The sequence below is a fragment of the Protopterus annectens genome, chromosome 6.part0, assembly GCF_019279795.1.
Source record: "Protopterus annectens isolate FY-2018-M chromosome 6.part0, PAN1.0, whole genome shotgun sequence".
NCBI lineage: Eukaryota > Metazoa > Chordata > Ceratodontiformes > Protopteridae > Protopterus > Protopterus annectens.
Window position 1 is genome coordinate 1125981325 of NC_056737.1, and position 27809 is coordinate 1126009133.

At 42.1% G+C, this 27809-nt stretch overlaps 1 protein-coding gene across 1 annotated transcript in view; it reads left to right on the forward strand.

Annotated features, from left to right (window-relative positions):
* LY75 (lymphocyte antigen 75) overlaps positions 1–27809 on the forward strand; it is a 3856564-nt gene that overhangs the window by 2914225 nt on the left and 914530 nt on the right. The window contains exon 24 of the mRNA XM_044074746.1: positions 24086–24212. Coding sequence (XP_043930681.1) covers positions 24086–24212 — 127 coding nt within the window. The remainder of the gene's footprint in view (positions 1–24085; positions 24213–27809) is intronic.

Genomic DNA, 27809 nt, shown 5'->3' on the forward strand with positions numbered 1-27809 from the left:
ACATACACATACACGTACACACACATACATATATGTATATATATATATATATATATATATATATTTTTTTTTTTTTTTTTTCTTTACCGTAGCAACTGTCAGCTGCGACCAGATGTATCCTCATCTGCTGGCTCTATTGGGCACTCCTTACCTCCCACAGAGTTGCTCCAACCCATGCTTGGGCCTGAAGAGGAAATTGATGCTCCTGGTGCAACATTATGTTACTGCCCCTCTTTGGTTTTCTACACCTAAGAAATCTAGGGAGCCTGACTCTTCTGCTGAAGAATCAGGTTCCAACTAAGATTCCTTGGCTTACTCCTCCCAAATGCCATCACCTTTGGATTTTGACTCTGAAGAAGGGGAGTCCTTAAGTCTAGACTCTCCTTTAGAGGAATTGTACTCTGGGGATACAGTGGTTTGCATGATGGAGAATGTTTAAATGGAACTGCTCCCAGGTCTTTGACATCCATAAAAGGTATTATGAGTTGTTCTAGATGGACTCCCCTAAGCCTTCTGCTGTCCCTCCTGTCTTGGCTGCTCTTCTTGATACTTTTCCAGCTGCTTCCTTAGCTCCTGATTACCAACCTCCTGCCCCAAAGAAGCCTGACCAATTTTATAAAGTGCCCATGGCTTTTACTTTTCTTTTCAGGACAAATCTGCCTCCATCTGACATTCTACCTTCCTTTCCCCTCGGCCAGGTTTCCTTATGTCTCAGACTTTCTCTGTCACTCCCTGTTTGGCAGCAGATTACTACAGACTTTTGGGTTCTGTCATTCATCCATCAAGGTTTCTTTATGGTCTGGAAGTCTCTCCCCCTCCCATTTTCAGGCATTCTCCAATCCCTTTTAGACCAAATTCCTCATTTTTCAGGGGTACTGCAGGATTTAATGAATCAAGGTACAATTCAGCCTGTGCCAGAGGCCCTAAGGGGTACAGGGTTTTATTCCAGGATGTTTCTGGTACCCAGGAAATAGAGGTCCTGGAGGACTGTTCTAGACCTTTCCTATCTGAACACATTTCTCTAGGTACCTTCCTTCAGATTATATCCCTCCAGATACTGTTTCCCCTCTTGTTATCTCAAGCCTTTTCAGTTTCTCTAGATCTGAAGAATGCCTATCTTCATATTCCCATTCACCCTCTGTTCAGGAAGTTCTTACATTTCTCTGTTTCTTCCTCTCATTTTCAATTATCTGGTTTGCTGTTTAGTGTTTCCACAGCCACAAGGGTATTCACCAAGTGCCTGGCTCCAGTCATAGCTTTCTGCAGGCCTCAAGGCATACAGATGATTCCCTATCTGGAAAACGTGCTTCTTCAGACTCCCTTTCCATCCAGCTTCCTGCAGAATCTGCATTTTACCTGACTTCTTTTGTATAGTCTGAGCTTCACCATCAACTCCAGAAGTCAGTCCTGTTCCCCTGTCAGGATCACATTTTTGTGGTTTGCAGGATTCAAACTGTTCCAATGCTGGTTTCTGTGCCTGCTCCCAAGGTTCTCTCTCTAACAACCTACTTACAGTCTTTATTTCCCTTGTTTCTCATTCCTGTCCGGGAATTTCTGAGGGCTATGGCTTTTATGGCTTCAAACATTCCCATGCTCCCCTCTGCCAAGCTTCACATAAGGAAGTTCCTATGGCACCTATGGTTGGTGTGGCTTCAGCACTGCCACTATAGGGAATTTCCAGTTCCCTTTCTTCCTTGCCTCAGATTTTATATTCATTGGTGGATTCAGCAGATGTCTGTCAAACCAGCTATCCCTTTCCCTTAGGAGCTGTTTACAGATGTTTCATATCAGGATTGTAGAGCTGCTTCCAGCATTCTGAGAGTTCAGGGTCTGTGGCTCTCTCATCAGCAGCCAGATCTCATTAACATAAAAGAGATGCGGGCACTTATTTGAGCTCTCTTGACCTTCTATTCTCTTTGGTCCCCATGCCCTTTAAAGGTCTATACAGACAACACCACAGTCATGTGGTATGTCAACAAGCAGAGCGGTATAAGACTATCCCTTCAGGCCTGGAATTTAGCTATCCAACAGCAGGTTTCTCTTCAGGCAGTTTACCTTCCTTCAGAACAAAATCTGGTGGCAGACTGTCTGAGCAAGACCAGGGCACAACCTCATATGTGGATGCTTCACAGAGAAGTGTTTCTGGACATAGTTCATCAGTAGAGTGTTCCTCAAGTGGATATCTTTGCCTTCTTTCTGAACAGACAGCTTCTCTACTTCTGTTTCAGAGTCCCAAGTCATCTGACTTGGAAAGTGGGTGCCATATCTTTTTCCTAGAAGGGGATGTTCCTGTATGTTTTTCCTCCTTTTCATCTTCTTCACAGGGCCCTGCACAAGATCAAACAGGACTCTAAGAATGTTGCTGATGACTCCCTTTTGATCCAGACCACAGTGGTTCCCCCTCGTCTTTCAGCTGGTCGGGTGAATCCTTTACAAGTTATCGCATTGAATGGATTTTCTCACACAAGGCAAAGGGTCTGTCCTTCACCCTCAATTGTCCACTGTTCAGTTAATGATTTGGGTGATAAAGGTTTAATACCCTTTTGACACCAGTTTTCTGAGGATGTGCTTGGGGCTTTGCAGAAGGCCAAGAAGCTCAATACCAGAAAATCATATATGTCCAAGTGGAAGAAATTTTCTGATTGTTATTTTGAGCTTCACCAGGATACCTTTTAAGTGGCAATCCATTTATTTCTCTCTTAGTTGTGTGAACTGTGCCATGGTGGCTTGGCATATTCCTGTGTTAAAGCTCACTTGTTAGCAATCTCTGCTTGTCTGCCTTTGAATCCACCATTGGCCTCTTTGAGGGTAAACAGATCCTGAAAGATGTCATTTACATCAGGCCTCCAAGAAAAGCTATCTCTTAATCTTGGGACCTTAATTTTGTTCTTGTGAAATTGACTCAGGCTCCTTTTGAACCTGCTGCTGCTGCTTCTTTGCAGCATTGCACCAGAAAAACTGTTTTATTAGTTGCCCTCATCACTGCCAAGAGAGTTTCTGAACTCCAGGCCTTGATGGCAGTTTTTCCTTTTTTGATTTTTCATAGGGACAAGGTATTTCTGCATACTAATCCTCCTTTTTATGCCCAAGGTGGTCAGTGAGTTGTCCTTTAATCAGTCTATCCAGCTTCTGTCCTTTTTTCCTTCTCTACTATCTGCTAGATAGAAGGTTTTGCAAACCTTAGATCATCATAGATAGCTGAAGTATTATTTAGACAAGACGAAGGCCATACGCAGATTTGAACAGCTTTTTGTTTATTTTCATGCCAGGACATTAGGATTCACCGTTTTGTAGCAAACCATCTCCTCCTGGATATTGAAATCCATGTCCTTTTTTTATTCCTTTCATGGCAAGCAGTTTTTTGCCTCTGTCTGGGCCCATTCAGCCAGAGCTTCCTTTGGGATTTTCTTCAAGAGTTTGGACACCAGTTCCATCCCTGAACCTATATTTGGTCTTCTGTGCTCACCTTCACTAAACATTACAAATTAGATGTCATTTTCAGAACCAAGGTAGTATTTGCCAAGGCTGACATTCATGGGTTTGTGGAGGGCACCTCCTTGCCTTCCTCCTCCCTTTCCTTACACTAGTACTGTCCCAGAGATGATGAATATTCCAACAGTGATATGGAAGGACATAGTACAGTTTTGTAAAATCTTACCATAGCACTAGATGTCTCCCTGTTCACTTTTGCAGTATTCAGTCCCTCCCTCCTGCCCCCTTTTCTTCTTTTTTCTTTTGGGGACAACTGACTGGCCAAGGGGTCTTTACTTTCTCTAAGGCATCTCCTTTTTCCCTAGATGAACATGTTCTACTTTCTCCTGTGGTGGCTCTAGTTGTCTTGGTCACTTCATTTCTGAGTTGTGAGTGTCTGTATGTCACCTTTGTGCTTTATGCTGATGCAGGGAACATACATTTGACATACAACACTGGTAATAAGTAAAGCCTTTGCTATATTGGTCAAACATTGGGCTGTTTTTAGCAGGAGAGGTAATGAATACTACAACAGTGAAGAGAAGGACATCAACTGTAATGAAGAATTTTACATAACTGTACTTTATCTACCCTTAACAGTCTGAGCAAGGCAGTGGTAGATATGGTGGGCAGAAAGTCTAAGCAACAAAGTTTGTCCTGGGTAAGTCAGGTCACTCTGATGTCCAGACACAGTATAAAATGCAGCTATGATGCTGTTCAAGCTTCCTCCACAGAAGGTGCTACAGGTACAGTCATACACAGATATGCATGGTTACGCAGCCAGCCATGCCAGAATATTTCAAATCTAAGCTCATTAATTTGTCCCTGAAAAAAAATATCTTATTTGGATCACAAGCAGAGCTAGAATATTCAAAACCTTACGTGAACAAGGTAATCCTACATACGTCTGCACATAGATACCAATGAAATTACCCTGCCAGGCCTAATTCCTTTGTTAGAAGGGAACATAGACCTCTCCCAAAACATGAGAAGCTACCCAGGAAAAGATTTCCAGAAAAAAACTGAAAGGGATCTCAGATCTGAGAGGCCTCCCTTCTCAGATAAGTCAATTTGACTGTCTTCAAAACCCCAGCTCACTTAGTTCATCTCAGAGAGAGGAAAGATTATCACAGACAAGTAGGTACTATCCATCATAAAAAAAAGAGTTACACTAGGTCTGGAAAGAACCTCCTCCCTTGAACTGCATTCTACTTCTACCCCACAGTCTTCTTCCTCCCATCCATCAGGAAATGCAGTCCAAAGGAACAATATAACCAGTGCCTCTTCAGTTAGTGGGATGTGATTTTTACTCCAAACTATTTCTTGTTCCAAGAAGAGTAGGACAGTGGAGATCAATACTGGATCTCTTTCTGCTCAACACCTTCCTCAGAGTTCCAGTTTTCAAAGTGCTGTCCTTCCAGACCCTGTTGCCCTTTATTCTCACACATGCATTTCTAGTTTCCCTGGATATAAAAGATGCCTATCTGCATATTCTTTACTGGCTCGTTTCAATTTCAATTTATTGCTTTGCCATCTGAGATTTCTACAGCCCCCAGAATATTCAAAAGTGCCTAGCATCTGTGATAGCCTTTTGCAGGACTCAGGGAATTCAAATGTTTCCCTCCATATGATCTGCTTATACAGGCCTTTGCATGTCAGATCTTACTGCAACATCTCCAGTTCACTCTCAGCCTTCTCCTGCAAATGGGGATCACTGGCAACTACAAAAAGTGTTCCCTCCAGCCCATTCAGGGCCTAAATTTCTTGAGCTTTAGATTGGACACCAAAAAGATGCAGGCCTTCTTGCCTCAGAAAAAGGTGAAATTTGCTACCAGTCCATAACCTCCCTAAAAGCCTGTTCAGCCAGGGAGATTCTAAGACATTAGGATTCATGGCAGTAACCATTCCAGTTCTCCCTTTAGCTAGGCTGCTTATGAAGAAAATTCAGTATCTGAAAAGTGTTTGGTCCCATCACTCACACACCCTGGACACAAAGATCTCCCTCAAACCTTGTCACAAGAAGGAGATCTTATGGTGGGTGATGCAGGTGAACCTTCTCTCAGGACTGACTTTCAAGGCATACAGATTCCAAGTCAAGAAATGTACACAGAGACCTCAAAAGAGGCTTGGAGGTCTTTGACAGGCATACACAAGGTCCAGGGCCTTTGGCAGTCCAGTCTCAGAAAAGAACACACCAGCCTGAAACAGACAAGGGCTCTAATTCAAGCTCTTTAAGTTTTCTCCCACTTCTGGAAACTAGACCATCTTAGAGTATTCACATATAATGCTACAGACAAGTGTTACATAAACAAGAAAGGAGGAACCAGGTTGTACCAACTATGTAGGTTGGCTCTGATTGCATGGGACCAGGCTAACCAGAGGGACATGTCCCATCAAGTAACATACATTCCATCACAGGACAATGTTTTGGCAGACTCACTAAGCAAGTCCATTGAAGACTCCCACCACACAGATCTTCCTAGACATAGTCCACAAGTGGGGAACACCACAGACAGACTTATTTGCCTTGGACAGCAACAAACAGCCCCTCCTCTTTTGAACCAGGACTCCTTAGCTTTTAGCATGGAGGACAGATGCTGACTCTTTTCAGTGGACTGGGGAGGTTCTTTATTTATGCCTTCCCCTCGTTTCCTTAAATACTAAATGTTTTACTAAGGATCCAAAAATCAAAAAAACAAAACGCCTACTTGCGACTTCCTTTTGGCCAAGGTAGTATTGACCTGTCACTTAGCCAGGGGCAATCACCGCAAACTACCCTACAAATTGGACCTCATCACAGAAAAGGGATTACTGCTTCATCTCATCTTGTCATCTCTCAACCTAAGCCTATGGATGATAGGATTCTGTTCCCTTCCAGATGCCAGCTTTCTGATGACATGCTTCGTAGTCTCCAGATGCCATGGAAACCAACCATCTGATGTTGTCAGTCTTCATTTGTTCTTGACTGATGGGTACGGTTCCAAATCCTCAGAACAGACTCTGCCATTATACAAAGCTCGTGCCAGCCAAAAACTCTCGAGCTAAGGCTCAACCCATACTACCTCACTTCCTATTACCTCAGATCTCGTTTGCTGCATAGAAAATTAGAGGCATCAGCAGTTGCTCTCAGCTAAGTGCTCAATTTTTTGCAATTTGTCTGTTATTCTACCTTTTACTTTTCTGTGATATTTACAGTTCTCTAGTTTTCCCTTTTTTGTGCGAGTGACTCTGTTTAAAACTTTCTACCCCTGTATTTACCTCAAGGTATCTCTCCTTTACCATCATTGGTATTAGGTCTCTCCTTTTAACTCTTTGATACCATCGTAAGTGTCCTTTTTCTCTACCCTTTTTCTTCTTCTTTACCTGTTTGGATAGTCTTTATATACCATTGTTGGTTTATATATATATATATATATATATATATATATATATATATATATATATATATATATATATATATAGGAACACTTCACATAATCGAATTACTGAAATCTCGAATTTCATATGGTCGAAACCATATGATTGAGATTTCAGTAAATCGAATATGTAAAGTGTTAAAAAATAAGACCTTAGAAGTGAAAATAAGATACAGTCAAGGCAGTTTCATTTATACTTTCAATAAGAACTCTGAAGAAATTGAAGATACTATTTTCAAATACTGACCCATTCTGAGTTATCATGAGGACTTAAAACCTTTTATTCCAGAAAGACCACACTTTGTCAGAAAAAGAAATAAAAATCTGAAAGAGATCTTTGAAATGAAACATAATTTAGAGAGTAATAAAAATAGAAGAAGAGTAGGGACCTATTCATGTGGTAATTGTAAGCAATGTCACGCTATGATTAACCAGGAACAGATTAGGATTCCCTCAAGAAAATTTAACTTTACTGCCAGGAAATACTATAACTGTGCTACAAAAGGGGTAGTATACCTAGGGACATGTTTATCCTGTAACAGTTTTTATATAGGAAAAACTGAATGACATATCAGGAGAAGGGTGTATGAACATTTCAATGATGTTATGAAACAAAAAGAGAGTAATGCTTTCTATAAACACTCCCTGGTTTGTGAAAACATGAACTTGAAGTTCTTTATTTTAGAACAAGTTACACAGGATATTAGAGGTGGTAACTGGGAGACAACCCTAGAATATCGCGAGTTATATTGGCAACTGAAACTAAATTCTACTAAGATACCAGGTTTGAATGACTCTATCAACATCATGAGTGTATTAAAAATGAGAAAAGCAAGGTTATGAATACAGTTTCAGTTTACCACTCCTTTTAAAGCCACACAACAAATGATGTTTTAACTCCACGCACATATATTTTTTAAAAATCAATTGTATTTATATTTTTACTAAGATATTTATTAAGATTGGACATGAATTATTAATTAACACGGTGAATATTTTCATCGTAAGATTTTAGATGTGATTGTTGTTTATTTAATTAATGACAAGAAAGATTAGCTTGCTTTAATTTTATAGTACATCTAACTCTGAATGTATAAACATGAGTAATATTAAATTATTGAACTAACGGATGTACGCATAGTTCAATACAAGTTTAAGTTATAACATATAGGTTATATTTCATATTAATTTTTATTTATTAACATGTTTTTATACATTTTAACATCTAAAGAGTTTTTTTTATATATCAAACTATGAAATAAGCACTTAATGAATTATTCTTTTAAGTTACCAGTTTTACACGAGTCTGAATACATAGAAACGAGTTTTTTCAAAGATGCTTTGATGAAAGTAATAGAGAATTTGAAATCAAATGCAATACTTTGATACATATACTAGTTTTCTTTAAGATGTAATGACTATTCACTAATTAATTAATGGATTTTAGCATGTGATCAATATGAATTTATTTAAAGATGCGCACAATGTTGCTGAGTGATTTTCCTTGAAAAAGCCAGATAATATCCGGGTGAAAGCGCTTGGAGTAATTTTGTTTCAATAAAGACTGTTTGTTTCAAAGACCTTTCGGCCGTTGCCAGTAATTTCACCTTGGTTGGAACAAGTTGGATTAAGTAGCTGCTAATTACGGGTCCTGAACTGCTGGGCTGTGTTTTTTTCAGTCTTGGTTTTTTCGTTTGTTTTTTTATTTCTGTTTAAAACTTTCTACCCCTGTATTTACCTCAAGATATCTCTCCTTTACCATCATTGGTATTAGGTCTCTCCTTCCCGCTTACCATTGGTAACTCTTTGATACCATCTTAAGTGTCCTTTTTCTCTACCGTTTCTTCTTCTTCTTTACCTGTTTGGATAGTCTTTATATACCATTGTTGGTTTATATATATATATATATATATATATATATATATATATATATATATATATGGGAACACTTCACATAATCGAATTACTGAAATCTCGAATTTCATATGGTCGAAACCATATGATCGAGATTTCAGTAAATCGAATATGTAAAGTGTTAAAAAATAAGACCTTACTTATATTAAAACGTTACGTGCACACAGAGGCAAGGATTCCTGTACAGTCTGTGTGCACGTAATGTTTTTATCTTTTCTGCGGTGTTGACAGGAAGTGGGAAATCTCCCTTTTTGCGCTTCCGCATACAGCGCAAAATGGGAGATTTCCCTTTTCCCCACTGTAGCGCGATCTCTGAGTTGGTATATTTAAGTAGGGGGGGGGTGTGGGGGGCAAAGCGGTGTTTGAGGTTTTTTTTTTTTTTTTACGGTTTCATTTCAGAAGTTCGAGTTTCCAAAACTCGATCTTTTGGTCTCGATTATATGAAATTCGAGATTTTTGGGATTCGAGCTTCTGAAGTCAATTCATATATATATATATATATATATATATATGTTAAAAAAAAAAAAGCTTTTATCTTTGTCTTTTCCCTTTTTTCTTTACGAGTGACTGTGTGCATGTATGGACGTGCTATGTACTTGCCTAGACAACATGGCAGAAAAGCAGAAAGGAACCTCCAGGTATAAATAATGTAAAGAATGTGGCAGAAAAATGCCCAATTCGGATAGGCATTGTTTGGGTGTCTATCATCTGGAAATTCAACCTCCATGTGAACTAATTAAGGGTTTTAGTGCTCAAACCCTTGCAGAGAGACATAATAAATTGATTCTTAAGGGCTTGTTGAAATGTCCTTTTGGAGTAGCTCTTTCTGAGGTGGAGACTTCAAAATCTCCAAAAACTGACACTAAAAAAATGGAGCCATTCAGTACCATTTTCTCCCAAGGTACCTGACTCCAAGACTAAAAAATCTCAGGTTCCAAAACCTTCTTTGGAGCCAAAAGCAAAAGTTACAAATATATCATTGTCTTCTGCTCCGGCAACAAAACCAACAAAATCCACTATGGTGCAGTCTACTATTGAAAGCATCCAGACATCTTCAGTACCAACCATATCTTTGGCGCTGATTACCTGTCTGGCACAGATAGTTGTCACTTCTACTATTTTGGTTTCATCTTGACCTTTTACCCAACAGTCTATGGTGCTTTAAGGTTGAGATTATAAGTACCCCCAAGACTAGATATTCCCCTTCAGTAGACCCCTTCTTGGGTCAACAGCTGAGTCCCTTCATGGAAAGACCTGCATCTTCTTCAGGAATATCAATCTGTTCCTCCAGGGGTCTGTTGGAAATGGATGTACTTAGATTAGTGGATCAGCTCTTGGCAGCCAGAGGTCTTCCTGCTCCCCTCTCGGACCTCCCTTCCTCCCGGAGCTGAGGCTTACTTTCTCATGACTCCTACATACATCCCTCCTTCAACCTCTCCTCAGGTCTTGGAGCCCACTGCTTTGATGCTCCCGTTGCCAGCTATCTCAGTACCGATGGTGGATCTCACCTCAGTACCAGAACCTACTGCGTGGTCTTCGGCTCCACCCATGGGACTGAGATTTGTCTGCTGGTTCCGAGATCCCTGGATCGGCTCCAGTTTTTTTACAGCACCATCTACAGCTCTCAGTGCCTTGGTAGTTTCAAGTCCTCTGTCGGCACCTACTCTGGGGAGGGGGGGCAGTTCGTCGGAGTGTGGTGTGACCACAGTTCCGAGGTTGTCTTTCTCATTTCCGGGCTCCCATCCCTCTTTGAGCAAGCCTGTGTTCCAGATTATTCAGAGAGCTCTAGCCTCAGCAGGCTCCCAGCCCAGTTGGTACCATCCCCGTTGAAGTGCCATATTTTTGTTCCCTCTGGTTCGTAGCTGCCACAGTCTGCTACTTCAGGACAGCAGGCACAAGAGCCGCCAGATACCCAAGTGCAGCATCCCCTATCTTTGGAGTCCTCCTCAGGTCTTCCCGCTGAGGAGCCACGCCGTAAGAGATCATGCAAGAGGAAGTACTTGGATTATCCAGAAGAATCAGTCACCGAGAGTACAAATTATGTTGAAGGGGAAGGGTCCCCATGGTCACCCCGTAAAGATGTCTCCTTTGGAGACAACCTGGAAATTTTAAAACAGAGGGACGACTGGAAAACCTCAAACCCATCCTCCAAGGAATCTGTTTTCTTGCAAGCTTTTCATGCCCTGCCATCTACTTCCTGGGTGACCTCGCCTGCTTAAGAACTAATCAAACTTTACTGTACAGCATGCGTGAAAGCTCCTAATGCCATAGAGGGTCTATATCAGTTGAGCAAAAACCCTATTACGAGAATACGAATACATCAAACCGTATTGTGCGAAGTAAGTAAACCTTGAATGTCCAAAACCGCAAATTCCGAAATGTCGATTTGTTTTGGTTGGCCCGTCTGCGGTATAGCTCCGTAAGGTAAGTGTGTGATAGATAGGACTTCAGGGTTAGGACTTGGGTTAAGGTAAGTGCATAGATAGGTAATGTATGTAAGATTTAGTGTAGTGTTAGATGTAGGGTTTTTTTTAAGTGTATGTATGTGTGTTATTTATTTTGTTTGGGTGTTTGTCTGTAGGAGAAGTGTGCGGTAGTTACAGACCTTAGGGTTAAGGAGGGGTTAAGGAGAGTGCATAGATAGTTGTGTATGTGGGGTTTAGTGTAGTGTTGGAAGTAGGGTTTTGTTAAAGGTATGTATGTGGATCATTTATTTTGTTTGGGTGTATGTCTGTAAGGTTTGGTTAATGTATGTATGTGGTTTATTTATTTTGTTTGGATAGGTACTAAGTAGCGGGTGGTGGGGTTGGCCGACTATGATAGTTCGATATGTTATTTTACGTGGTTTAGTGCATTCGGGATTTTCGCGGTTTGAGGTATAGGGGTCGATGTTTTGGTATTCGTAAAGGGGTTTTCGATGAACTGATATAGATCCACCATAGAGCCTATTCCCCGGAAACCGGACAAAATTCTTTTCAGCCCCTGAGGATCAGCCCCGTTGGCCTAAGGGTTTAGCAGTAGATGCCATGGTGGTGGTGGTGGCCACAAAGAAGGAACTCACCGAAGAGATTTCAACTGTCCATCTTCCCATCTGTGAGTCCCGCATGATGGACAGGTTTGGGAAGTGGATCTTTGCTTCACTGACCTTCGCTATTCAGTCCTTGAATTTTTTTGGCACACTTCACTAAACTCCAAAGGGATCTGATAACTAAGCTTTTGGATATCCTGGCAAGAGCAGTGTCTGACAAGGTCTGAGATAAGTTTGCCTCCCAGCTTGCCACCCTGGAGTCTTGTCTCTAATTCGTCTATGCGGTTTATTGCACATACAGCTAAAGGGACGTCTAGAGCAGTGGTTACAGGCGTTATGCCTGGATGCGCTTGTGTGAATTTGCGGAACCCTTTAAGTCTTCCTTTGTCAGTGCTCCGGTTGATGCTACTTCATTGTTTGGCCCAAAGGTTAGAGACACATTAGCCAGGTGTGAAAAGGACGGAAAGACCCTTTTTGCTGTGGACATGAGTTTTTCCACTCCATAATGAACTTACTCTAGGAATCAGAGGAGTGTAAAGATGTGGTTCAAGAAGACCGAAGGGCCTTTTTGGGGCACGTGGTGAGTATTCCCCCCCGGGGCAGAGGAGGGAACTCATCTGGCAGACACCCCTCCCATAGCAGAGGGGGTCCATGCAACCAGGGTTCCAGAGATTCCTTTTCTGGACAATGCTACCAGCGCTTCTGAGCAGTGACCCAACTGCTTACCTCTGGAAGCAGTTGGGAGAAAGATTTTCTCTGCACCACTCAGCCTGACTCACAATAACATCAGATTCCTGCGTGCAGACAGTAATCACCAGAGGTTACCGTATTCCCTTCAGTTTTTTCCTCAAACCACAAAGACAAATCCCCGATGTTCCACCCAGTCAGAGGGACATGGCAGCACTAGAAATTCAAAAGCTGCTTCAAAAAAGAGCCTGCCAAGCAATCCCACTAGACCAGAAAGGGTCTGGATTCTACTGAAGATTCTTTTTAGTGCCAAAAAACACAGGGGACTGGAGGACAATCTTGGATCTCAGTGTATTGAACAAATTTGTACAACAGCCAAAATTCTGGATGGTCACGGTTCAGTCTATCCTTCCATTTCTAGAGAAGGGCAATTGGATGTGCTCTATAGATCTTCAAGATGTGTATTACCACATAAACATGGACAAATGCTCCAGAAGATATCTCTGCTTCCAGCTAGGAGCCAGTCATTACCAGTTTCGAGCACTGCCCTCTGATCTCACTACAGCCCCCAGAGTGTTCACCAAATGCATGACAGTTGTAGCAGCTCATTTAAGGCTAGAGGGATTTCATATGTTTCCATATCTAGATGACTGGCTCCTCATCGCCCCCACCAGCCATCTGCTGCTTTGCACCATAGACTGTGTTCTACACCTTGCCGAGTTCTTAGGCATTTCAGTCAACAAGGAAAAATCGCAACCATCTCCCACACAGGACCTGGAATTCATTGGAGCAAAACGAAATACAAAATCCTGTGTGGCCTCCCTTCCTCATCACAGATTATTAAAGTTGAGATCGCAACTTCAAATGATTCTCTCCCAAGACAAAGTTCCTGCTCATCTTGTACTACAACTTCTCAGATCCATGGCAGCAACAATAACATTAGTCCCTCTGGCGAGGTACCACATGAGGCTGCTTCCAATGGCTCTTAACGTCACAGTGGTCACTTCTAACTCACCCCATGTCTCATCCAATCCTAATAACAAACCACTGCAAGAAGGATTTCTCTTGGTGGATGAAGCCAGAAGAGGATTTATGGAGTTGTCCCTTCTCCCCCTCTCAGCCCAAGGCCGTAATGACCACTGATGCTTCCCTGATAGGGTGAGGGGGGGAGCATTTTCAGGGAAAGACCATCCAAGGCGCTTGGTCCCCACAACAGGCCAATTTGAAGATCAATGTCCTAGAACTGAGGGCAGTGCCATTAGCATTGCAAGCATTCCAGTCTGCCCTTACATCAGGGATAATTGCTATCCAGTCAGGCAACATGTCAGTAGCCTGGTACATCAATAAACAGGGAGGAACCAGATCCTACCCATTATGTCAGGAAGCCCTAAGAGTTTGGCAATGGGCAATTGCCTTAAACAGCTTTCTAATAGCAATGCATATTCTGGGGAATTCCAACATGATTGCGGACAAACTAAGTACAGTGGTCATAATAAGTTTACACACCCCTGTTAAAATAACATTTTTTTGTGATATAAAAAAATGAGACCACAATAAATAATTTCAAAACTTTTCCCACCTTTAATGTGACCTATAATCTGTACAATTCAATTGAAAAACAAACAAATTTGTTAGGGGGAAAAATATAAAAAATAAAAAATGTACAATAAGCTGGGTGCATAAGTGTGCACACCTTTAAACCAATACTTTGTTGAAGCACCTTTTGATTTAATTACAGCCTTCAGTCTTCTTGGGTAGGAGTCTATCTGCATGGCACATCTTGACTTGGCAATATTTGCCCACTCTTCCTTACAAAAGCGCTCCAAATCTGTCAGATTGTGAGGGCATATTTGTGCACAGCCCTCTTCAGGTCACCCCACAGCATTTTTATTGGATTTAGGTCTGGCTCTGGCTGGGCCATTCCAAAACTTTAATTTTCTTCTGGTGAAGCCATTCTTTTGTTGATTTGGGATGTATGCTTGGGGTCATTGTCTTGTTGAAAAGTGAAATTCCTGTTCATCTTCAGCTTTCTAGCAGACACCTGAAAGTTTTGGGCCAAAAGTGGCTGGTATTTGGGACTGTTCATAATTCCTGCCACCTTGACTAAAGCCACAGTTCCAGCTGAAGAAAAACAACCCCAAAGCATGATACTGCCACCACCATGCTTCACTGTGGGGATGGTGTTATTTTGGTTATGCAAAGTGTTGTTTTTGCGCCAAACGTACCTTTTGGAATTGTGGCCAAAAAGTTCAACCTTGGTCTCATCAGACCATAACACATATTCCCACATGCTTTTGGGAGACTTGATGTATTGTTTTGCAAATTTTAGCCAGGCCTGGATATTTTTCTGTGTAAGAAAAGGTTTCTGTCTTCCAACCCTACCCTATAGCCCAGACATATGGAGATAATGGGAGGTTGTTGTCACATGTACACAGCCAGTACTTGCCAGAAATTCCTGCAGCTCCTTCATTGTTGGAGGTCTCTTAGCAGCCTCCCTGACCAGTTTTCATCTTGTTTTACATCAATTTTGAAGGGACATCCAGTTCTTTGCAACGTCACTGTTGTCCCATATTTTCTCCACTTTTTGATGACTGTCTTCACTGTGTTCCATGATATATTCAATGCTGTGGAAATTTTTTTGTACACTTCTCTTGACTGATACCTTTCAACAATGAGATCCCTTTGATGCTTTGTAAGGTCTCTGCAAACCATGGCTTTTGCTGTAGCAGGCAACTGAGTAAATATCAGGAAAATCCTACTAAGAAAGCTGAATTTTATTTGGAGTTAATCAGAGTCTCTGATTGATGGCCCTGTCGAGTCTGGTTTCCCTTTCTCTGGCCTCACCTGTTTCAACCCCTGTGGACTCTAGATCCGACTCTGGACCTGTTATCTCAGTCTCAGGACTTGGTGCATCCCAAAATTCAACATCCCAAGCTGACTACTTGGTTTCTCCATTTCCAGTAATTTCCAGGCAAAACAATTTGTTCTCCACAGTGCAAAAGATACTTCTGCCTTCTCATAAACCATCCACCAGAAAAATTTACCTTAGCAAATGGAAAAGATTCTCTAATTGGTCAGATGCAAACTGTTTTGATCCTTTCTTGGCTCCAGTCGATAAGATCCTGGAATACTTAGTCACCTTATTTCAATTTGGAGCCTCAACATCCACCATTAAAGTTCATTTAGCTGCTATTTGGAATTTCCATAAAGGTTTTGATGATCATTCATTGATGTCTCACTGTCTTTGTAAAATTTTCTTAAGGGCGCACAACATTTGAAGCCACCTTTCAAAGATCCAATAGCACTTTGGGATTTGACCTTAGCTTTACAATGCTTAGTTCATCAGCCCTTTGAGCCAGCAGCCACTTGTGACCTCAAGTTTTTATCATGGAAGACCCTCTTCCTAGTAGCCGTGATGACTTCTAGGAGAATTTCAGAGTTACAGGCTTTGTGTGTGAAGCATCCATATATCATCTTCCATAAAGAAAGAGCATCGCTCAGAACCAGTCCCTTTTTCCTTCCTAATGTGGTGTCAGAGTCCAAAATCAACCAGACCGTAAACTTACCAGTTTTCTTTCCAAAGTTTTCAAACAAAGGAGAGTACTGCTTGCACATGTTGGACGTCCACAGGCAGTTACATTTTTACTTAGACAGAACAAAGGCCTCTAGAAAATCAGACCGACTATTTCTATCCTTTTCAGGTACCAGATTGGGAAAATCGGTTTCAAAGGTCACCTTATCGAAATGGTTAATAGACTGCATTACCTTTATATACAACCAGAATAAACTCAAACCACCACCAAAAGTTGGAGCTCATTCAACAAAATCTGTTTCCACTTTAGCGATCTTCCATTCCAGAGCTTCTATGGAAGGCTTATCTGCAGCTGCAACTTGGGCTACCCCTCATACCTTTATCACTCATTACAAATTAGACATGGTCTCCAGGGGAAGAGCATCCTTTGGCTCTATGATGCTCAGGAATATCCTTCCTTAGGGCTGCCCGGATCTAAAGTAGCTGGGGACTCTGTCCCATCAGTAAAGAATGAATGAAGCTTGACAACATCAGATAAAGAAGTTATGATGTTCTTTGTGTTTCACTGTTGCAGTCATCACCTGTGGGTTATCCCTGCTGTGATAGCCCTCAGCCGGCCCGAATACCAGAGTCAATGTTTTTCTGTGTTGGCTGCTGTCGCCTGTAGTCTTACGTCCGGTCGTCAGTGCTATTAAGTAAGGAAGTTGATGCCATTACATCAGTCTTTCTTGCCGTGGAGCCCGTAGCAGAAGCAGTTCGCAAATGTGCTGGTTAGTAGCTACCAGAGTTTGAATTTCAGCTGAAAATGTCTAAAGTTAAGTACCCAGTTGGGGATCCTTTTTTTCTTGCACTAACCGATGTGCGAAAAAGTTAACAATCGTCTCGCCTGTGGAAAGCAGTTCCCACACCGAGACTTCCATTCACACTGCATCACTTGTTTAAGCCCAGATCATGATGTCTCTCGTTGCCAGTTCTTTACCCTCTTTAATGCGAGAACCATTCGCCGTAGAGCTCTTATTGTAGACAGGTATTTTCGTCTTCCATCTTCGCATTCCAAAATGGCATCTGTCAGCCAACAATCCATGGACATTTCGAAAAAACGCAGAGATAAAGATAGAGACAGACCACACAAGACTAAGCCTTCAGACGACTCTACTGCTAAGCAGATCATCAGTTCTCCGGAATTCAGTGAGGCACTTTTGCAGCCCCTGATGCCCGATTCGATATCTATGCAGGCCTCTACCGAGACCCTTTCGGAGTCTGGTATGCCACAGAAATCTTCTTCGTCTTCCGAGCCTTTGGCTCTTTCTGCCTCAGTTGGGTCCAGACCCACAACGCAGGCACCGGCTTCTGAGGAGGCCTCTCACACTATCAAATCTAGACAAAAAAATGACGTCTTCTCATCAGACTACCGTTTAACTCAGACTGATGGATCCTCTTAGGCCTAGAAGCCAGGCCACTCCTAGAAAATCTGCCTCTAGCCACCATCTTGCTCCTGCTCTACCACCCCAAGCACAAATGGTTAAAATAGCAGAGGATCTCATTTCCCTTTTCAGGGGTAGTCAGGCCACAACTTCTAAAAGGAAAAGACACCCTTCCCCAGAACTTATGACAGAACAGGATTACGAGGAATCTGACTGTTCAGATTTTGAAGAGGAACAACAACCCCTGACTGCTTATAAGGATTCAGAGGCAGAAGAATCCATTCCCTTTGCCTCTCCACCAGAAGACCTTTCCTTTGGGGAAACTCTTCACACCCTCAGGGACCATTTCCAATGGGAATCTCAGGATTTCCCCCAGTCTAAGAAAAGATTTAGAGAGTTTTTGGACCTGCCCCAGCACAGAACCCCTGGCCATCTTTCCTACTTTAGAAGTGGTGCATGATGTTTTCCATGAATCCAGCTTAGCCCCTGATGTCCTCCCCACCTGCTCCCTGTAAACCTGAGTGGCATTACAGAGTACTGGATACTCACAAATACCTGTACAAAAATCTTGCCGCAGACCTAGAGGTCATTACACAGGGACCTAAGGGACCTAAGACTAGTTCTGCCAAGAAATCCTGTTCCTTTTGACAAGGATTCCAGAGCTCTGGACAGATGGTGTAAAAAAGTATACACCTCTGCAACCTTGGCTATCAGAGCACTCAACTGTCAGTTCCATGTGTTAAAATATCAATAAAACTCTTTGGAACTATTAAAACAAAAGATTTCAACCTTTCCTGACTGTGCCAATTCGAAGGAGTTAGCAGATTTACTGCACTCTACTTGTCAAGTAGCCAAACACTCATTACACTGTGGATATGATGCACTAGAAGAGTTAAACAAGGCAGCAGTGTCAGGATCTGTCATTAGGAGACATGCATAGTTGAAGGAACTACCTCTCCCTGATCATGTCATGTCTAAACTAATTAATGCACCCCTGGATAAGGACCGCTTATTTGGAGTAAAGGCAGAAGAGGTGCTTAAAAAGATGGAAGACAAAGCAAAATCTATGCAAACAGTAAAGAATTTCTTTCAGGTTCAACCTCCCAGGTTCAGCAGGAACTTTCCCTCTAAGCACTGGTCCTTCCCTGCACCTAGCAGACAGGGCCAGTGTAAGTCCCGCAGGGACAAACTACCCGGGCCCCTATCCTAGGGGCAACAGAGAACCAAATAGTGGACCACTTCCATTCCAAAGGCAGGGAGTTCTAAGCCACTCTTCTATGGCAAAAGCTCTCAATGACTCCCTCTCTATCCTCTGCCCGCCTTTCACTCACCAAAAGCTAGGAGGAAGGCTCTCCCTCTGCAAAGAATATTGGCTTTCTGTAACAAAGGACCAGTGGGTCTTAAAGATAATTTTTCAGGGATAAAAATTCTCTTTCAGCGAACTCCCAATTCCAAGAGGGTACCCGGACTTACCTCCAAATCAGTGGGCAGAGGCATTGAAACAGGTACAAACTCTCATATCCCAGCAGGCAGTAGAACCTGTCCCCTCAGATCAAACAGGCAAAGGCTTCTATTCCAGACTATTCCTTGTTCCCAGAAAAGAAGGCACTTGGCGCCCCATCCTGAATCTATCCATTCTGAACACCTCTCTGGTGGTCCCCAAATTCAAAAGGCTAACTTCGCAGCAGCTGCTGCCTATGCTGACAAAAGGTGCCTGGCTAGTGACCCTAGACCTAAAACATGCCTACCTCCACATCCCCATAAGGGAATCCTGCAGGAAATTCCTGCTCTTCAGTGCAGGCTCACAATACTTTCAGTTCTCTGCGCTACCCTTTGGCTTATCTGCTGCACCCAGAGTATTCACCAAATGCTAAGCCCTGGCCATAGCATTTTGCAGACAGAGAAATATACAGATTTACCCTTATCTGGATGACTGCCTCATTCAGACAGAGTGCAAAGAAAAGCTTCTCCAGGACCCTTGGGTTTGTCAAAACCCTCCTAACTTCCCTAGAGATAACCATCAGTGAGAAGAAGTCAAGGCAAACACCCTCCAGGAAGATCTTTTCTTTGGAGCACTGCTGGACACAGCATCCCAAGTGGCCTTACTATCCCCAGAAAAGCAGAGCTTTCTGCCTCTCTTCTTTACCCAGCTAGCTTCCAGAAGGCACCTCACCACAAGGAAGTTCCTGCAAGCCTTGGGATACATGGCATCTTGCAACCTTCTAATTCCTCTGGCCAGGCTGCACATGAGGAAACTTCACTGGTATCTAAAGAACCTTTGGGGTCAGCATTCTCAGCTTCTAGAGACCTCTCTCCCTCTGATCCGCTTTATAAGGGCCGAGTTTCTCTGGTGGGCAGGAGACTGTGCTAAGAGCAGGGGTCTTCCCTTTATCCTCCACCCTACTGGCCAGACCATCACCACCGACGCCTCAGACATTGCTTGGGGTGCTCAAGTAGCTAGTAGGTGCACCCAAGGTCTTTGGGATGCCCAACACCTTCCCTTACACATCAATCAGAAGGAAATTATGTCAATACAAAAGGCTCTGACATCCTTCCAACCCCATCTCAGGCCAGGGGTTCTCCTTATCAAAACAGACAACGCCACAGTTTTGTGGTATATCAACAAACAGGGAGGGACCCAATCTTACCCCCCTGTGCAGGCTTGCCATGAACCTCTGGCTGGCAGCCACCTCTATGGGTTTACACCTAATTGCCCAATACCTGCCGGGGGTCAACAACACCCTGGCAGACCACCTAAGCAGAAACTTACTGGACCCTCATGAATGGCAGCTCCTCCACAGGAAAATCTTTTTGCAAGTCATTCAAGAGTGGGGAACTCCGGAGGTGAATCTCTTTGCTTCACACCTCAACCACCAGCTGGACAAATTCTGTACCAGGGAGTATCACCACCTAGTGTGGAAGGTGGATGCTTTGACCTTCCCCTGAAACTGTACGCATTCCCTCTTCTGCCTCTTAATCCCAAGGTACTGATCAAGATAAGGGAGGAGAGACCAAAGGCCATCCTAATTGCTCCAGATTGGCCCAGACAGCATTGGTTCCCCTTTTTGCATGGCCTGACATCACAGCCTCCCAGGCAGTTTCCCCTGATCTCAGACCTCTTGACCCAGGTGGGGGGAGGGGAATGTTGCACCCAGACTTGCAGACTCTCAGCATAGATAATACTTTAAAAGCAAACAAGGGTTCCCTGTTAAGCAAACAGGTCCTAGACATCATCACAGAAACCAGAAGGCCCAGCACCAGAAAATCTTACATAGGGAAATGGAAACGATTCTGCTCCTGGTGCCAGTTCGGAGGGGGCAGTACCTCACAACCTTCCATCCCTCTTATCTTAGACTACCTAGCCGAGTTACTCAATAGTGGCCTCTCCTTCTCTTCTATTAAAATCCATGCCTCAGCCATTTCAGCTCATTTCGATTCAGACCAGCCCCTCTTCTCATTTCCTGTGATTAAACAATTCCTCAGAGGGGCTTCTAATATCAGACCTCCCAGAAGGCCACCCACTCCAGCCTGGGACCTGAATTATGTTTTAGAAAAATTAACCTTACCTCCATTCAAACCTGCTGCTTCAGCAGAATTGAGATACCTCTCCTGGAAGACTGCTTTCCTGCTAGCTATCACCTCAGCCAGAAAGGTTTCAGAACTTCAGGCACTCATAGCCGTTGAGCCCTTCATCATTTTCCATGCCGACAGGGTCTCCCTGAGGACTAACCCCTCCTTTATGCCCAAGGTGATATCTGATGTAACCCTCAACCAGGCTATACATCTACCCACCTTCTTTCCTAACCCTCAAAACAAGGGGGAAAGAATTCTGCACTCACTAGACATGCACAGACAACTCAGATACTACCTGGACCGTACTAAACCCTTCATAAAAACAGACCAGCTACTGGTCAGCTTTGCCCCAGGGGCAGAGGGGAAACCCGTTTCCAAGCAAACCATTTCCAAGTGGATATTACACCGTATCCATTTCTGCTACAGACTACATGGGAAATCCCCCCCCCCCCCAAGTCTATTCGTACCCATTCCACCAGGGCAGCCTCCACTTCCACAGCATTTCTGAGAGGAGTTCCCACCAGGGACATCTTGGAAGCTGCCACCTGGACCTCTGTCCATACCTTTAGAAAGCATTACCACCTACCTCTTTTCTCTAAGTCTAGGACAGGGTTTGCCTCTGCAGTTCTACAGGGTTTGCTGACCCATGCCTAGGGCTCTAACTAATCCTTCCACCCCTCTTCTCAGCTTTGGGAATCCTCCCACAGGAGATGACTGCAACAGTGAAACATGAAGAACATAGTACAGTTGTGTACACTTACCATAAATGTAGATGTTCAAGTGTATTCACTGTTGCAGTCTTGGTTTCCCTCCCTCTTTCCCCCTTATATCCACTTTCCTTAGGGGGACATAAGCTTGCCACTGTGGCGTTTAGCCACCAGGACCAGTTTACCATATTTCCTTGTGCTTCTGATGGGTTAGGGCAGGAAAAACTATGTAATGGTGTCGACTGCCTTGCTTTATAGCACTGATGACCTGACGTCAGACTACAGACGACAGCAGCCGACACAGAAAAACATTGACTCTGGTATTTGGGCTGGCCAAGGGCTACCACAGCAGGGATAATCCACAGGTGATGACTGCAACAGTGAATACACTCGAACATCTACATTTATGGTAAGTGTACACAACTGTACTTTCTTTCCATAACATTCTATCTGTGTTGTCCATCTTCATTTATTCTTGACATCCCACCCTCTTGCCCCCTCCGAGAGACTCCCGGAGGTTGGGATCTAGTCCTGGGGTTGTTATAAGGTTGTTGCTCAGACAGAGCTTCCATTTTTCTTAATGATAGACAAACTCGATCTGAGGTAATGGGAAGAGAGGCAGTATGAGTAGAGCCTTAGCTCTAGAGTTTTTGGCTGGTGCGAGGTTTGTATAACGGCCGAGTCGGTTCCGAGGATTTGGAACCAAACCCATTAGTCAAGAATGAATGAAGATCGACAACACAGATGGAACGTTATGGTAAGAACATAACATCTTTATTTGACAATCCTCCATAGCAAAATGGAAGAGATTTTCTGTATGGTGCTATACAGTCAGGACCCCACAAATCAGAGGTTCCTCTTGACTTATCTTATTTGTGTGAGCTCATGAAAACACATCTGGCATATTCTTCTGTCAAAGCCCACCTGTCAGCCATCACAGCCTGTCTGCCTACTATGGTCAGGCTTAAGAACAAATAAATTCTAAAACAGGTGCTACACCTAAAACCCATGAGGAAACCCGTATCCCCACCTTGGGACCTCAGCTTTGGGCTAGAAAATCTCTCTCTGCCTCCTTTTGATCCAACTGCTTCTTCTACTCTTAAGTTCTGTTCCTGAAAAACTGTTGTGTTGCTGGCACTCACTTTTGTTAGGAGAGTCTTGGAACTACAAGCACTGATAGCTGTCCCACCTTTTCTAATTTTTCACAAGGCCAAGGTGTCCTTGAGGGTTAACTGCTCTTTCATGCCTAAAGTAGTAAAGTAGTAAATGAAATGTCTGCCAACCAGGCCATCAATCTACTCATTTTCTTTCCCAGCCCACAGAACAGAGATAAAAGACTCCTACATTCCCTAGATGTGCACAGAGAGCTAAGATTTTATTTGGACAAGACTAAGTCTGTTTGTAAGTCAGACCAAGTATTTGTCTCTTTCATGGACTCCAGACCGGGCCAGACAGTATCTAAACAAACCATTGGAAGCTGGATTTCCAAGTCCATTTTATTTTGTTATTTGCGCAGTGGCAGACCCTGCCCTGCTGTCCACAGGCTCACTCCACCAGAAAAGTGACCTCCTCTGGTACCGTCTAAAGAGAGGTAGATGCCAGGACAATTTTGGAAGCTGCCCTCTGTTTTTTTTGTGCACACCTTCACTAAACACTACAGATGTCTTTTCAGGATCCAGGTCTGCCTTCGCTTGGTCAGTCCTTTCTGGACTCTTGGACAGTTTTCACCATTCTGAACTTTCCTCCCTTCTGTTCCCTGAAGCTCTGTGAATCATCTGTTTGGAATACTGCAACAGTGATTTCAGTTAGGGCATAGAACAGTTGTGTAAGAACTTAACATAACAGTAGATGTCCAACTGATCACTTTTGCAATTTTCTTCCCACCGTCATTCCCCCTTTTTGGTATTGTCTTCTCTTCTCCTTCACTCCTGTACTTTCTGTCACACCCTAGAACCAAGGTGGCGCCTCTCACCTCCTACCTTGTCCTACCTAGCTCATCACTTATCTCTCAGATGTCTTCAGTCTGCTGGCTTGGGGATGGTTTGAGGATTTACACTCATACGTCCATCTGTATACCCTATGCTGAGGTCATACTTTGTATATATGCTCCAGGGAATGTTTAAGTTTTGGTTCCCCGGACGGACATCAGTGGTGAAAACCCATCTGGATACTGCAACAGTGATCAGTAGGACATTTACAGTTATGGTAAGTTCTTACACAACTGCACTTTTTATATGCTTTACTACAGAAAGTGAACTATGTGCTTTTCTGCTAACAATTATTGTGAAAATCTTTTGAACTGAATGTATATTTATAATTCTGTCTTTCTATAGGAGTTTGCTGGTGAAAATGAACTATGTACTGTGCTTCTAAACGATCCTGCTTCTTCCTTTGTGGGAACTTGGAATATTACGTCTTGCAGTCATGCTCAAAATTTCTCACTCTGCCAAAACTTTCAAGGTAGTGTCTTTTATAATTGAATATTTCTTCACACATATGACTGTCAACCCTGAGTTTTTAAAAAATAGTAAGCAAGGAACAAACATGTTTAGGGCATAAACTTTAAAATTACGTTGACATCTTTAACTTTTAAGTTAGCCAACAGACATTAGCTACCTCTTACAGTCTTTCCTGGAATTACTAAATGTGGATAGTCTTATTTGGATGCTCCAGAAACAGCAGCTGGAATAATTATTTTCTTTGTAATGCAAAGTACGAGTTTAAGCCTGGAGCTAGAAAATAGCTACTGTACTTTTTATCAGTTCTGTAAGGATGTTTTTTGTTAATATTATACTTGAATATACAGTTCAGGATAGCTGATAGAGGCATACACAGAGATAAATGAAACGCTTTCACTTTTAGTCTTTACTGCAGACGGAAGACAAAACTCGTCACGTTGCTCTCACCACAGTTTACAGAATTGTTTAAAGGTACAATAACTCATATATGCTGTATGTAACATCCTCCTTTTACTAAAGCTATAGTTTTAACCCAGTTAACTTGGGTACTGCAACAGTGGTCTAATGCTGAACATCATATGTGAACTGAAAAAAAAGAGAAAGAGAAATGGTCAAGATGGTTTATGATACTGATTTAGAATACAAGTGCTAAGCCAAGCTACAGTTATTCTCTATAGTCAGCTGAGACTATGCATTGTATGACATAATGGTATGCAATTTGTTCATCTCTGCAAACAATTAAAATGTCAATGCAGCATTAACTCTGTACCACTGTGTATGACATGTTTTCTTTCACTGAATCATGAACTGTTTACACCACGTGTATCAAAGATTTTTTTAAGTAATATATCCAAACCTAGTATAATATTTTAGTGTCCCTAATTGGCATCAGACTATCCCTAGTTTGACTACCACCACTTACATTAACATCATCAAAATTCATAGCTTGAGGTAACTCTCGGAGACTAAAGTAGTGTAAATGGTTTCATTACTGGTTGTAGTAGCTAGAGTCTCATTTATCAGCTTCACTACAGGTTCTGCTAAGCCCTGATTAATCATGACTATTACTTGATTTGGAGCTATGTCAGGCAGTTATCGTAGCTGGTGATTCCTTCTGTGAAGTTGCATGCCATCATGTCGTACAGTTCATGGCCTTAGTTCATTATAGAGGATAAGAACAGTAGCTTGAATTGGCATTTCGTATTTAAACCAGTATCATAAACCATCATGACCCTTTCTTTTTCTTTCAGAATGTATATGATCAACATTAGATCAATGTTGCAGTGGCATGTATTAATTGGGCTATATTTTATGGAGCAGAGGACCACTCCCCAGCTTTTCACAGATTCAGAGCACCTTCCACATGCCCTAACTGCCAGGGGTTCAAGCAGAGCCATATATAAAAGGCAATTTGGGTATCAAACATTTCAGAGTTTTTTTACTACAGAAGTGCACTACCTGTGTGGGTTTCGTGGAACCGACGGTCAGCTGGTGATCCTTCAAAGCTGGGAACATAAATACCCTGTTGAGGAAACCTTCTACAAATTCTTTTTTTTTCCTGAGGAAAACCTGTGTTTTTATTGTAAATGTTATTTTTTTATGTTAGGAAATTAATTTTTTATGGACTGTCATCACTTGTAGGGAAGTTTTACTCGCTATATTCTTGTGTGAGAAAACTGTAAAATCTATTTTTATACTATTTTTTTACTTTTTTGTGTAGATTTTATGTTGAGGTAGGATATTGTGCCTCTGGGGACTGTCATTTGATTGTTTTCCCTCAAAACAACTATTTTCTGTCAGGAAGTTTGCCAACTCTCAGTCTCTGTTACCCATCTTTCAGCATTCTTTTTTAGCTGGACTATGGATTAAGCAAAAACTACCACTCCAAATGCAGCAAACCGGAAGAACAGAACCACCAAGTGTAGCTAAATATTTTTAATCCACAAAGGTTAAGCTTTTTCGGCAGTTAGCCTTCATCAGAACAAAGAACAAACATTTCTCTATGTTTTAAATACTATAAATCAATTTTAAAACCACCAATTACATACTTACAACAATTACCATAACTAATTATCTAATAAACATGGAAAAACAAGAAAAACTAACACACAAAAACTATACCACTAAAAACAGTATGTTTACTTTTTGCATTTATCATAAAGTGCTTTTCTATGTAAAACTGCTTTGTAGTTTACCCACCATTTAACCCAGGTGCCATTATATGTATTAAAAATAATCTGCCATTTGAATTCTTTATATTCTAATTCCCCATCTTTGTCTCCATTAAAATCATTAGGCACATTGTCTATTACACAAAAGAAAAAACTTATTGAAATTGACACACAAGAAAGTGTGCTTATAAAGTGCATTGTCTAAATTTTTACTTTTTATAGCATATAAGTGCTCATACATCCTTCTCCTTAATTCCCTATTCGTTTTGCCAGTATAGAATGATGTACATGCAGAGCACTTTGCTAAATAAACAACAAATGTAGATTCACAATTAAACCTACCTTGCACCTGCCATATTTTTTCACTTGAAATTACTTCAAAAAAGGGACCCTCTGCCACATATCTACAGAAATTACAGTGGTTGCATTTAAAAGTGCCTTTGTTTTTTTACTTCTTTGAATGGCCTCTGTGTTCTAACAATTCCTTAAAATTCCTAGCTTTTTTGTTAATGAAAGAAGGGCATGAACCTATCATTGGATTAACCCTATTGTTAGCCTGCATAATTCTCCAGTTTTTTTATAATGTCTTTTATAGCATTACTATCCTCGCTATGAATGAGTGTCACGGACATAGACCAATCCCACGTATGCATCCCATGTATGTTAAGCATAACATCATTAAAGGACAACTAATCAGATTAAAAAGGTTAACCATAGATATTACGGGTAATTATGGGTAGTAATTATGCAGTTAAAAATGCAGGGTCTTTGGAACAAAAGAGACGGACCCAAACACACAAACATCAAAGAGATGTTGGCAGTAATAAATGCACTCAGCTCTCTAAATTATACATGGTCCCCAAAACCTCTGTAGGTGATCACAGGTAACAGCACAGTGATGTGGTATATAAAGGGGGGGTCCAGATTAGCCATGGTAGTCTGGGCTATAGCATTTTGTTAGAACAATACTTTGAGGCAGGCAAGCTGAGCAGGACCAGGACAGACCGTTGTGGAGAACACTTTAGATAGATCTGTTTACCTGCATTCACAACAAATAATTACCAAAATTCTGCTCCAAGAATCCATGCAAGCAGACCTGGTAAAAAGATGCAGCCTCATTTCTTTGGATGAGAGTGTACCTTTCCACTGATATCGAGAGTCATTATGAAGATTCAGAAGGACTCTCTAAAGGTCTTTGTGGTGACTTCCTTCTGGCCCAGGCAGCAGTGGTTCTTCCCTCTTTTGGAAATGGCCAAAGGCAATTACCTCACTCTTCAGTTCATAGGTGTTTACTAGGCTAACGACCACAAGGGCCTTTTTAAGCCTACCGTGCATCCCAAATCTCTGACGAATTCTGATACCCTTGATAAGTGTAAGCATGGGCCTGGGAGATTAACTATTTACAGGTTACCTGATTGCATCAGAGA